Source organism: Leptidea sinapis, chromosome 24, assembly GCF_905404315.1.
Source record: "Leptidea sinapis chromosome 24, ilLepSina1.1, whole genome shotgun sequence".
Classification (NCBI taxonomy): domain Eukaryota; kingdom Metazoa; phylum Arthropoda; class Insecta; order Lepidoptera; family Pieridae; genus Leptidea; species Leptidea sinapis.
Genome location: NC_066288.1, coordinates 11,747,416 through 11,761,463, shown reverse-complemented (window position 1 = coordinate 11,761,463; position 14,048 = coordinate 11,747,416). Strand labels below are relative to the sequence as shown.

General features: G+C 34.0%; 1 protein-coding gene across 1 annotated transcript; it reads left to right on the top strand.

Annotated features, from left to right (window-relative positions):
• Window positions 1-2,262: 2,262 nt before the first annotated feature.
• On the top strand, window positions 2,263-13,787 carry LOC126971847 (phosphoglycerate kinase). The gene is made up of 10 exons (XM_050818352.1): window positions 2,263-2,433; window positions 2,518-2,721; window positions 2,932-3,158; window positions 4,822-4,939; window positions 5,791-5,929; window positions 6,341-6,475; window positions 7,659-7,780; window positions 10,101-10,201; window positions 10,944-11,042; window positions 13,447-13,787. Exons 1-10 carry the CDS (start codon window positions 2,372-2,374, stop codon window positions 13,485-13,487), a joined length of 1,248 nt encoding a protein of 415 aa, XP_050674309.1. The 5' UTR covers window positions 2,263-2,371; the 3' UTR covers window positions 13,488-13,787.
• The last annotated feature ends 261 nt before the right edge of the window (window positions 13,788-14,048 follow it).

Below are 14,048 nucleotides of genomic sequence, written 5' to 3'. Positions count from 1 at the left end.
TAAGCAAATTCAGTATTCAAATAAAGTGTCTCCACCCCCGGCCCCACGGCTCCGTTATTGGCTATTGCGTAACTAAAAGTACTCTGTGGTTTTTGCTTTTCACTATGGTGAACAAGAATTGCTATCATAAAAAATAGCAACAAGTCACAATATATTCAAAAGAGTGGGAAACAAACGCAAATCGATTATGGTGCACATTGTAATGTTTGTAATAAAGATAAAAGAAAACAACAATAAAACTATGATATTCATAAATCATAATGTTTTAACCTTATACTTACAAAGGTTAAATAAATATATTACGACTCAAACGTTAGATTAGTTATAAACTTATTAAGTAGCCCAATTACCGCGCGCGTGGCGCGTTATCTATGCGTATTATTTTACGTGTAGCACAAGAATGCTTATAGTAACAGTGGCTTCAGTGAATTTATCTGAAAGCTAGTGAAACAATGTATTAAAATAAGTGCAAATTATTTGTTTTGTAGCTTTATTTTATTTTACACAGACCTTTCTTTCGACAAAAGTTGAAAAAACCGTTATTTTTTGGAATAAACGAGGATTTTCAAGGAAAACAATTGGTTTGGTTTATAAGTGTTTATGGTTTTAGAATTAATTTTATTTGTTCTTTCCTTTCACCAAACTGAAATTTACATGCTATATAGTAATAATTTGAGATATTCCTGGAGAACGACACGCACAAAATTGACGATGAACAGAGACTGCACGCGTTAGTGGCGGTACATTCATAACCCTTATGTGAATAAGTGTTCAGTATCTAGACTTTATATTTATATACTGCACGATAGGAAATTTAATCTACTTTTTTATTGAATAATATAGCTTTGGTTAATCTATCAAACCAAATACCATGTGAAGCACAATATTGAGTAAGGTAGGAATTTCACGATATAAATTCGATGAAGATTTTTATTTTTATATATTATGTCAAGATTATCTGAGTTTTCTGTTAAAAAAAAACCTACAATAAAACATAAATGAAATAAGCTTCTCAGTAAAGTATAATACATGTACATCATAGAACAAATAGTTATAAAAAAAATTGTTGAAAACTACTTGCGCTCACTGAAACCGTGCGAGTGAAGAAGTGCGAGATTGCTTGTGTATGATATAAAATATAATTTGGAAAAAATAACTATTGAACTACATTGAACGATAATTTTCCAAGTAAAGTAAACATATTCCAAACTAAATTAACAGAAAAAACAGACAAAGGAAACGACGCTTCTAAGTCGTTATTCGATTTGAATGGAACCTATTTCAAGTCTCATTTATATCAACAAATAGTTTATATCCATACTATTATAATAATTATATAACATGATGTCTTATATAATAAAATTGTGTTATAACAATAGCTAATACTTACCGAATATTGGGTATAAATACAAAAACAATCAAACGGAAATCACGGAATGCAGGACGGAAAGTACTGTTATGTTCCCGCGCAATTTTTTGTAAACTTTTGCATAGTGTTCGAATCTACCTATTCAAAACTATACCTACATTATTCGTCTTTATTCTATTATAAGTTTAAAGCGAAATAGTACTTCGCATCAACGCTTTAAAGCCAAAGTTCGATTGAGTGGTATCGTATTTCAAGTGCTTCATTATGACTCACTGGTAAACAATACGAAACTCAAAATGATGCATCTTGACTTACTCGGTAAATAACAGGTAAAACCTATAAAACATAATATTATCAAGCCCTCAGCAGTCACCACCCTCAACTCTACCACTTTTGCAGTGTCGAAGTAACTAGTTTTATTATTAATTGTTTAAAACATTGGAATGTTTTGTGGGCTGGGTATCAAATGCAAAATCCTACTACTATTACATATTGTAACTTTTAAAAGATCATGGTTATCATGAAATAAACCTATAATAATTACTTTTACGAGACCTATGTCTAGGAAAAGTAATTATTATAGGTTGAGGTAATGAGCCTATGCTCGGTATAAGTGATTACTTATAATGTTTTCGGAATTGCTGAAGACGCCGCCTCATATAAATTATCATTTTAATCTTTAAATATATGTTGTTACGAGGTTGTAATCAAATCTTGAATTTCAGAAATTATCTCAAAATCGTGACAACGCACATAAATTTATAAAATGGTTTCAATAAATATTTTACATTTTTAATGTTTCATGGTTAATATTATGTTGTTTAAAGTTGGCAGCACGAATTTAAATTTAGGGCAGCACTGCTTTGACCCTTTTGACATTCCAATTCTTCAAGGTCAAATTCATATTTCATAGTTCATACAGTTTGGATTTTCGATAAAAAGCCGCATTATTTACAATATTAAATACAGTAAAATACAAATTTATTGAAATTTTTTACAGAAATGGCTCTTAACAAGCTAAGTATTGATGCTATTAACTTAAGTGGGAAACGTGTTCTAATGAGGTAAATAATAAATAAGTTTGCTATGAATATTGTATAATCGCCAAAAGTGTTATTATATATTTTAATAATTTATATAAATTTCAGAGTGGATTTTAATGTTCCCTTAAAAGATGGAGTCATTACAAACAACCAACGCATCGTTGCTGCATTGGATTCAGTCAAGTATGCCTTGGAAAAGGGTGCTAAGTCGGTCGTCCTCATGTCCCATCTTGGACGGCCAGATGGACAGGCGAATCCAAAATACACTCTTAAACCCGTTGCTGAAGAGTTAAAAAAGCTTTTAAACAGGTCTACTTTCATTTACATATTAGCATGAATTATTATTTGAAATATGAATTATTTTTAATAAATAATCCTTTTGTTACCTTGTAAAGTAATATAAATAGACACTATAAGAAATGAATTTGATGATTACATTAAATATTATTATGAACACCTAAATGTGTTGCAGACTTACTTACCTATAATATTTAATTATATGATGTTTAATTTTTGCAGAGATGTACAGTTCCTTCCAGACTGTGTAGGTGCTGAAGTTGAGGCTGTCTGTGCAGATCCATCAATGGGCTCTATCATATTATTAGAAAATCTGCGTTATCATATTGAAGAAGAAGGCAAAGGTGTAGACGCAAGTGGCGCTAAAGTTAAAGCAGATCCCGAAAAGGTGAAGGCATTCAGAGCCAGCCTAAGGAAGTTAGGAGATATTTATATCAATGATGCATTTGGTATGTTAAGAACTAAATCTAACATTATAATTTTTAAAAACAAATAGCTACATTCACTAACTCCAATGTTTTGACAGTTAGGTGGGTACCACAGCAGCTCCTTTTTCAGCCGTGCAAAAGGTGAAACAGTATTGTGCAAACATTATTGTGTTTCAGTTTAAGGGTGCCAAGAGTACTTTTTCAGTATTAAATAAATGAATCATGATTGTAATTTAAGATTCGAAAGATCTAAATACTTTTCTGTGGTAACTTGTAATATTTTAAGTTTTTAGTCTTACAGATAACCTAGTTGCAAATTATATATTTTATAAAAAAATGGCTCTGTCGAAAATCCTATTACTCCACTGCTGAATATCTAAATGATCGGCCGGCCTAGGACTAGATTGTGATTATTTTATAGCGACTGTACAATATTGTATATTTTTATCAAAAAGAGCGCAAAAAAAAAGAATGCTGGGAGAGTTTCTTGCGCCGTTTCTTCTCTCTCAGAGCGCCATTTGTTTCTGAAGCGGTAGTAGTATCTAGTAGTATAAGAAATGACATCAAAAAGAATTCTAAAGGAATCAATTTTGAGAAAATAAATGCTTTGTATGCCTTTTTATATTATAATTGTTATGTATGTATATTTGTGTAGGTGCATACATTTATAAGTATGAATATAGATGTTTGTTTCTGAGTCATGAATGTATTGATTAATGATTGTTGATTATATGTATTTATCTATACTAATATTATAAAGCTGCAGTGTTTGTTTGTTTGAACGAACGTGCTAATCTCTGGTACTACTGGTCCGATTTGAATGATTCTTTCAGTGTTGGGTAGTCCATTTATCGAGGAAGGCTATAGGCTATGTTTTTTTTTCAAAATTAGGGATCCGTAGTAAAATTGCTATTTTGTAACACAAGGTGTAAAATCGAAAACCTATTTTTGCGTGCACTGCAAAAACTATTGACAATAGAACAAAATGATGTACAGGCTATAATATAGGCAATATTTTATTACTTATAAAACTATCGCGTGAATTATACTTTATATGGCAAAACAACGTTTGCCGGGTCAGCTAGTGTATGTTAAAGTAAGTAAATTGTATTAAATATATTGTTGTCTTGTATCCATAGTACAGGCTATGCCTAGTTTGGGGCAAGATAATAATTTGTGTGAAATTGTGTCAATATTATATTATATATTATACTAGCTGACCCGACAGACATTGTTCTGTAGAAAATAAAAAAAATACTGTTTTATAGGAATGTGCCAATAATATTCAAAACATCAAGAATTATTCGTAACATATTCTCCTTGTTGTTATAATGAAATTATTTCACAGCAGAACTGTCAAACCATGCGTAAATAAATCCTCTCACAAAAAATATGTCTATACAAAACAAATATTGAAAATAAAATAATTATGGGTCCCAAATCGAAATAAAAACTATCCTATCTCTCAAGTTAGATTAAACTGCACTCTATGAAGTAATTCCCATTAAAATCCGTTCATAAGTTTAGGAGTCACATAATTTATATATATTAAGATTAGTGTGGTGAGCCCTAGGTTAAACACGCTTACAATAATATATACTGTTTTTTTTTTAAAAGAGTGATTTATACTTGAAATAGGATTATTATTTGTGTGAATTTGTTTTTAAATTAATATATTCTAAAGGTACTGCACACAGAGCTCATAGCTCAATGATGGGTGATGGATTTGACCAAAGAGCAAGTGGTTTCTTGTTGAAGAAGGAATTGCAGTACTTTGCCAAAGCATTGCATGAACCTGAGAGGTAATATAACTAAATTATGTTATCTTAATAGATATAACTTGCATAGCATTATTTGTTTTATATTATACCATTATATTTATGCAGAAAGAAAAATAATAAGGATAATATATATGTCGGAGAATTAGAATATAAAAGTAATATGGCCTGTATGATTATATTCTACTCTGTGTATTGGGCTGAACTGATGGCAAACGTCATCTTTCAAAGTTTGTTTGAAGTTGTCACTGTGTACGTCACTGTCGGTGACATGATTGAATTTAGTTATTATTGTCCATCAGTAGAGCGCTCATTGAGAAGTCGCATTCGTCTTCAAGCTAGCGCCCGCGCCGTTTGTGCGAACTGATCGACTTAAAACAACATGGAGGATACCAACACCGTGATGCCCGATTTTTGATCCATATTAATCTCCGAGATATATATATTTTTATAACTACCCTCTTATTGAAGAGAAAATATCATGAATTAATTAGCAAAATCTGGCCACATGTAGCCACTCCATACTGTTACTCAATCTTAATGCAAAAATAAAAAATGTATGCAAAGATAAATTGGGAAATAATGGCAATGGTATCCAGAAAATCCATAACTACCTACAAATATAGTTTGTATCCCGAAACATTCATTGGTTTTTGTGTGTTTTGGTGTTCTCTTACTTGGCCTTTGGTTTTGGATTGCCCCTGCACTCATGCTTGTTTACTCTTATAAAAAAAAAACAAAGAAAAATTGTTTTTATTTTACATTGATTAATAAACATACTTTGAATGATTCAAGCTGTTGTTATTACAATCTTGTGTATTGTGTATGTATGTACATATAGTTTACACTAAATTTATTTTCCAATTGAATTCCAGACCTTTCCTAGCAATTTTGGGAGGGGCTAAAGTGGCTGACAAAATTTTATTGATTGAGAACTTACTCGATAAAGTGAATGAGATGATTATTGGTGGTGGAATGGCTTACACCTTTTTAAAGGAAACAAAAGGAATGCCTGTAAGTGAATATTTTATATTACCAAGTTTTTTTATGAGACTGAGGGACAAGATGAGCAGGATGTTTAGCTGATGGTAATTGATATACCCTGCGGATTACAATTGAAAAATGAATTACAATGAATTCTTGAAAAATCCCCAATATTCTAAGCAGCGCTACAATTGAGCTCGTCACCAGTCAATTTCACTAGCTATGGCACCCTTCAAACCATAACACAAAAATGCTTACACATTACTGTTTGACGTCAGAAAAATTTGCCATTGTGGTACCCAGCCATTGTGGAATCTAGCCAGCATCCTGTGCAAAGAAGGCTCCAACTGGTTTTCACCTTATTCTTGCTATGTTGTGAATGCTCCTCAATTCCTAAATTCATTGTCTTAAAATTTAACTGACTAAAATAATTGGTTTCAGATTGGCAACTCTTTGTATGATGCTGAGGGAGCTAAAATTGTTGGAAAGTTGTTAGAGAAGGCGGCTAAGAACAATGTGAAAGTACACTTACCTGTAGACTTTGTCACTGCTGATAAGTTCGATGAGAATGCTCAGGTAATTTGCTATTCTTTATTTGTCTTAAAGAACTTTCTATATATATAGTTTTTTAAACATCACTGCGTTCTCACTACAATCACCCTGATGAAGGACGTCCGAATGGTCCGTAACTAGTAACGACTCTAAAAAACCTTGAGTAAAGCAGTTTAAGTCAAATAAAGTATATAATGTCCCATGGAAGTTTTTATTATTTAGTATAAATCTTACAATAATAAGTGATATTACAAGAACTCATATTGGTTTAGGTTCTAATTATTATATAGAAAGAGAATATAACAATAATGAAAGGAAAAATAAATTACGGCCGATCTGAAGTCTGGAAGTGGAAAACCGGGGTGTTTTAGGGTAAAAAATCGTTTATCTCTATTTCCCGCAACGACAAGTCCTATGGAAAAAAGTTAAAACGCAAAGTTGTAGGTAATAAAAAGATCTACAATTGTTGTTTTCACACTTTTTTCACAAAACCTCTTTTTTTTTTTCTCTAAATTGCAATATTAAATATTATATTCTCTTCCTTTTCCAATAAGTTTCCTCTACTATTTTTTTATCACCATTTATGATTTTCAAAGGCTTCAGCACTGGTCTATTATGTTAAGGTGGTAATAATTCAAAACCAAATTTACAATACCTACATCTATAATTTCCCCGTGACTCTTGGCATAGGCCTCTAAAATTTTCCCTTGTTTCCAGTATCATGTGACTCTCCTTCAGTTCGGACCCGCTGTGACTACCTCGATTTCGCTTGCCATCCTTTGGATACCATTCCGTCACTGCCTGGCTCCATTTTCCTTTCTAGTCTCGCATCATGTGCTACCCACTTCCATTTCTGTTGATCTATTATTTCCAGTTGATTCGATTTTGTACAAAGAACAATGTTTCTTATTCTATCTCTTCTTTTCAAGCCTGACATACTCAGAAATACTGGTTATGTATAATTTCCATTAATAATGTTATTATTTTGATATGTGTTGTTATCTGATAAATCTGATCTTCCCTGTTATAAATGTATTTAAAATACTATATACTGTAATTTTATCTGTAATTTAATTAATATCAAATTAAACTCAACAGTGTTATGTAATTTAAGTTAAGATTGTTTTTATATCTATGGGTAATGCCTGAAAATAAATGATTAATTATTATTATTATATTCATATTTAAAATACTAATATTGCTTCAGGCCGGTACAGCTGATGTTGATTCAGGAATTCCAGATGGCTGGATGGGTCTTGACGTTGGTCCCAAGTCCAGAGAATTATTTGAGGAACCCATTGCCAGGGCTAAAGTGATTGTGTGGAATGGGTGAGTTGGTTGCATCTATCTTAATTACAACTATAGGTATTCACGGGCTACTTTCCGCAACTCGACGTCTGCTATGCGCCTATTTTGCGTCATAGGGTTGGGTTGCTAATCTTGCCATCCCAACTGCTCAAGGAAGTTACTCAAACCTCTGATGTCACCCATGACTTCGGGGAGAGTCCTCGGTGACCCCAGATGTTTGGCCCGGTATGTGGCCACACTACGGCGCTCCAGGATGAGGTGTGTGGCCGTCACTTCTGTCTCCATACAAGCCCTGCACAGGGGACTTTCAGTGATATTAAACAGATGCTTGTTAAAGGGGCCGTGACGTGCTATTACATGAGTTATCTTATGTAATCTTGATCGTGTGAGTTTCACCAGCTTGCGAGAAAGCCTCTGATCTGTGCATGGTAGAGCCTCTTTCGTCTGTCTGCATCCACTCATCTCCGTCTAGTATTTATTGTGTAGCTCCTTGGTGTGCTGCCTTATGACTGATGCAGGCCAACCAGAGGGGAGAGGGACTATTGGTTCCGGTCCAATGGCTGTCATCTCTGAGCCCCTCCTTCCTAATTCGTCAGCAGCATCATTACCTCTGGAGCCACTATGACCCTTGATCCATTGCAAAGTTACGCGATTGTTATCACATACTTCCTTCAGGGAATAGTAACAGTTGTATATAAGCTTTGAGATGATAATATTGCTTTGTAGGGCCTGTAGTTTGTATTTGTTATCCGTAAGGATCCGGATGGAGTAATCCTTTACCTTACGTGTCAAAGTCGCCGTAGCGGCTTCGATGATGTCCATGCATTCCGCTTGAAGACAGAATTATGAGCTCCAAGTGTTGCAGCTATGATTATGTTTAGATCTTCCGAAAACACTCCGTATCTCGTTCCAGACCTTGTTTTCGAGCCGTCAGTGAAGATCCAGAGCTCCTTTCCATTATGACACTCTTTCGGTTCTTCACGCAGCTGTATTTTATATTTCTTGTCAAAAATAAATTGCTTTGGGAACCTGTCACTTACTGCCAACAGCAGTGGTTCTTTTATAATCACCTCATTTAGAACCTCTGAACAAGCAGATTTATTGGTCTTCCACAGCTTTTGTGTTTTTAACCTTACCGCAGAAGAGGCTGCCTCTTGTTTTATGAATAGGTGTAGCGCTGGAAGATTCAGCATGGCTTCTAAAGCTGCAGTAGGTGTAGTTCGCATACATCCTGTCCATCCGAGACCCCATGACTTTGCTACTATTCTACGGCGTTGCCAGAAAGATAAAGTAGCCGTTTTTATTTTCGCCTCTATATGGGCGTTCCAATTCAGCTTACTGTCCAGTAATACTCCTAGATACTTTACCTCGTTTGTTAGTTGGAGGAGATTAAACAGTATTGGTAATTTGTAGTTTCCCAGAACTCTGTAAACATTATCAGTTCCGTTTTTGTTGGATTAACTGGTAAGTTGTTGTTTCTACACCATATTTCTACTATGTTCAATGCTGCATTTGTCACTTCGCATACTGTATTAGCAAACTTTCCGCATATTAAAATGGTTATATCATCTGCGTAACCTACAGTATAGTATAGGTTTTGGTTGATTTGGTATAGGGTGGTAATCAGATCGTTTACAACGAGGTTCCACAAAAGAGGCGAGATTACACCTCCTTGGGGGCAACCTTTAGCAACAATCGCTTTTTGTGACTCACCTTCAGCAAGTAACATGACTCTGCTTTTCAGCGTGTTATCAATCCATGTGTTAAGTGTTGTACATACTCCATGGCGTTGTAGGGCATCCGTTATTTTAGTGAATTTTGTCCTGTCAAAGGCACCTTCATTGCTATGAAGGTTTCTAGACGAAAGATCTTTTCTGGAAGTGCAGCTTCTATAACTATTACTACAGCTTGCAGTGCAGATTCAGTGGTTTTCCCTTGACTATACGCATGTTGATTAGGGTCTTAGGGTATATTTCAAAGGAATTTGTCCCTCAGTTCTCTCTCGCATAGCCTTCCCAGAGTTTTCAAGATGAAGGAGGTAAGGCTAATGGGTCTGAATGATCTAACATTGGAGTAGTCACTTTTACCTGGTTTTGGTATGAAAATCACTTTCACCTCCCTCGATATTCGTTAATTTTTTTTTGTTTGATTACAACTAAAATAGTATTATTTATAGAAGGGTCCTAGCTTCTATAAGTCATTTCAACTTTATCATAGAGATAATGATTGTTTTAGCTCTTATATGCTATAAATAAAGGTAGTACCATTATTTAGCAAGCGTTTATTAACGACGATTAAAATCTCCGATAAGTCATTATGAATAAGAACATATTGTTTACAGACCAGCAGGCGTGTTCGAGTTTGAGAAGTTCGCGGGAGGAACCCGTGCTCTGATGGACGCTGTTGTAAAAGCAACCAACAATGGCACAGTCACTATTATCGGTAATTATTTATTTAGGGCTGATTTCACCATTTAAGTAAAACAGTTGGAACCAAGTTAAATTATAATTTCACTAACACAAACTAAATGCATTTATAGCATAAACGCGATTGGATGCTGACCGCTGAAGTTTGGACGTTTGACAAACTTGAACGCGCAAGAGCTGAGACTGTCATTATCTTAAAACAAATATTGAAATATAAGAATTTTTATTTCGTTCATAAACGTGGACAGTTTTGACAGCTATAGGATATTTTTGAATGTCTATGACTTGCAAACTTAGCAAACAACGCAAACTAAAAAGCATTTATTTTCGCAAAATTGATTCCTTTAGAATTATTTTTGATGTCATTTCTAATATACTATATACTACTACCGCTTTGGAAACAAATGGCGCTCTGAGAGAGAAGAAGCGGCTCAAGAAACTCTTCCAGCATTGTTTTTTTTTGCGTTCTTTTCAATAATAATGTACAATATTGTACAGTCATTTCTATCGCTATAAAATAATCATAATCTAGTCCCAGGCAAAACACTTAGCCGACATTTATTTGTTAAATGTTTTCAACATCAAGTAACACATTGATGTTTTTCAAATGTATGATAAGTATAATGTTATGTGATAACCCTCCAATGATTCCGTAATTGGTATGTATTACATAGAAAACAAATTTGTGAATCGTAAATGGTTTGAACTGAGTTCTTATTTTTTTTTATTTAGTAATATTTTTTTATTTTCATATGAAGGTGGTGGTGATACAGCGACGTGTTGCGCCAAGTGGGGCACCGAAGACAAAGTAAGCCATGTGTCTACTGGTGGTGGCGCCTCTCTTGAGCTCTTGGAAGGTAAGCTATGTAAATATATTATATATGAGGTTAGAGAACGAAATTGACGTTTTGTACTGAAAAATTATAGTGTATTTTTGTATTTTTTTATTACAATAGGGGACGAGACGAGCAGGACGTTTAAGAGATGATAATTGATACGCCCTGCCGTTAAAACGCAGGATTCTTGGAAAACCCAAAAATTCTGAGCGGCACTACAATTGCCTCCGTCACCTTGATAAGAAGTCTCATTTGCCCAGTAATTTCACTAGCTACGGCGCCCTTCAGAGCTAAACACATTATTGCTTCACGGAAAAGGCGCCGTTGTGGTACCCATAATCTAGCCGGCATCCTGGTGCAAAAGAGCCCTATCCCTATTCTTTTATCCCCGGGGAAGCGCAGTGTGTAAAATAATCTAACAGGAAGGTCTATTTATGCCTTTGCGGTAGGAGGCTAGACAAGAAAAGAAAAAGCTCTGTAACAGTTCTGTTCAATCATAGGACATCAATTTTTAGGCTTATTTATTCTACCGATTTGGTGCAATTGGCAACCATGTCGCTAATTCCTAAGTTTGATGCGTATCGGCTTCTAGCGTCGCATTAAATTCCTTAGTGGATGGTCTTCCTCGTGGTTTATTCTTCAAGTCTGTTTCCTCTACGGACACGATTAGGCAAAACACGCATTGTGCGTTCAAAGTCTAGTCAACAAGTGCTTTTAGTACAAAATCTTTTCGCCATCATGTTTATAGTTTTAATAATATTTATTCAGTTCCGAAAGGAGCGTGGCTCGCGCAAGCCGGAGTACCCGTTTTCGGGTGTATTTTCATCACTCTGGGAGAATTATAAATATAGGCCCTACAGTTCCTGGAGTTGGGACGTTTTTTAAGGATATTTCCTGCTCTTTTTGAATCTTCAAATTTGAATTACTTATCTTGAATAGTTTTTGCGATATTGGCGAAAAATCAAACCCCCTTTTTTCACTTGAGAGAAGCCTTCGGTGAACTAAGCATATGCCATTCGGAATCGAATGACACCTCAATCATAATTTTCGGAGAATGCGAAAAATTTTGACCTAAAATGCAGTTTTTGACTAGACTATTATTAGCTCATTCGCTTCAAACACAGCTCATACACACAGACTTAAATCGGTTTGTCGTGCTGTATGAGGTCTCGCGTTATCATGGAGTAATAACTTTCTGTAGATCAGTCAAATCAACAGGCACCCATTTTTCATGTTTTTTTTTTTATTTTATTGATATGACGCAAATGAGTCAATATTGTTGGTAAGGCAACGTAATTCCTGGGTACTTTGGCTCGGATCGGCTTCCACCATTTCTTTCAATTCATTGTTATTCACATGTGTGGGTGGTCTTCCACGTGGTGCGTTCTTCAGACCAAAGTTTTCATCACGAAAGCGTTTAAACCAAACTCGCACGGTGCGTTCATTAGCAGTCCCCTCTCCAAACGCAACATTGATATTGCGAGCTGTTTCTGCCTCGTAAGTTCTGCGTCGGAACTCGTATTCAAAAATCACTCGAATTTACGAAGTATCCATCGTTATTGTCCAAGCTGAATAAAAAAAACGACTGAAAGTCGATAATAGAATGTTGCACATTTTTTAAGAGGTACCATGTTAAAAAAGTGTCACCCAAATTCTCAAACCATGAATGTTCTAGTATTTTAATTTAAAATACCTATTATAATAAAACGGCAAATTCATACTTTAACCTCTCTTATTATGAGGATATTTTTTAACGTTAATTTCATTAGATATCCATTTGTTATTATATTAGTAGCATGCTAGCAATCTTAAAATAGTATCAATATAGCCGTACAAATCGGTGTTTTGGTCTGAAATACAACTACGTATACCTTTAAATTTCATTTTGTAAATGCCACTTTTGTTCAATTTTAACTTCGAAAGCAATTAAATTCGAAAGTTTTAAACCAATGCAGACAATATTCCGCATAGCTTCATTCATTCGTTTCCATGGTTACTAAAAACTTGCCCATTTTATAAATTAACTCACTTGCCCCATACAGTTTGAACTAAGATAATTTATACGTCTAAATGAGCCTCTTGCTGTTATGAAAACAGGCCAGGTTTATTACTTATACTCGTAATACGTTTGTCACTGGTAGTCAGTGTTCGCCGGTATTTTTTCGACGTATTCACAGCTGTCACAGTATCTGGACTTATAAATTATCTGAGAGTTAGAATTTGATAGTATTAATAATAAGTTAAAAATGTATAAATAAAAATATAAAAAAAATGTATCTATTATTATAAATGTATCTTTATTATAATAGTGTAGGTATACATTTACCCTTAAAGCAATAATAAAATAAAGATAAAGATAAAAAAAAAAAATTAAATAAAGATTTATTCTAATTATACTTTTCTCATGTGACATCCTTGTTTTCAGGTAAAGTACTTCCCGGTGTGGCAGCCCTAAGCGACGCATAAGCTTTCGTTTCATTAGTATCGCACAATTTAGAGACGATAATATTAACCGACAATGTTACTAGTCCAAATTATTGTAAACTTATATAATATTTATTAGGCTACACTACATTACTGTATAGATAGGTTGTATAACTTATCATACATTTGTCATGTGTTAGTATGTACCTACCTAATATGCTGAAATTATTCAAATATGATTTTATTTCTTATTGAAAATAAGAGATTTGCGTAATTGTAGCAACTTAAGCGTGTGTTTGAATAGATGATTTATAATTGTTAAGAATAAATGTTGTAATCTCATGTTGTGTGTTTCAATATCTTTGAAATCTTATTTTCAGAATTTTCGGTTGGAGTAAATATTTCTAATTTGATATCAAAAGATCGTCAAATATATTTATTTTAATTGAATGTTGGTTAAACCACTCTTTTCACTATTATTCTTGATACTATATAATCGATTGAACTATTTAAATCGTACCTACTCGTAATAAAATTCATGCAACCAAAATAACATTATTTAACAGAGTGTTAGATCTTTTGTTTTTATACAATATTTTTAGC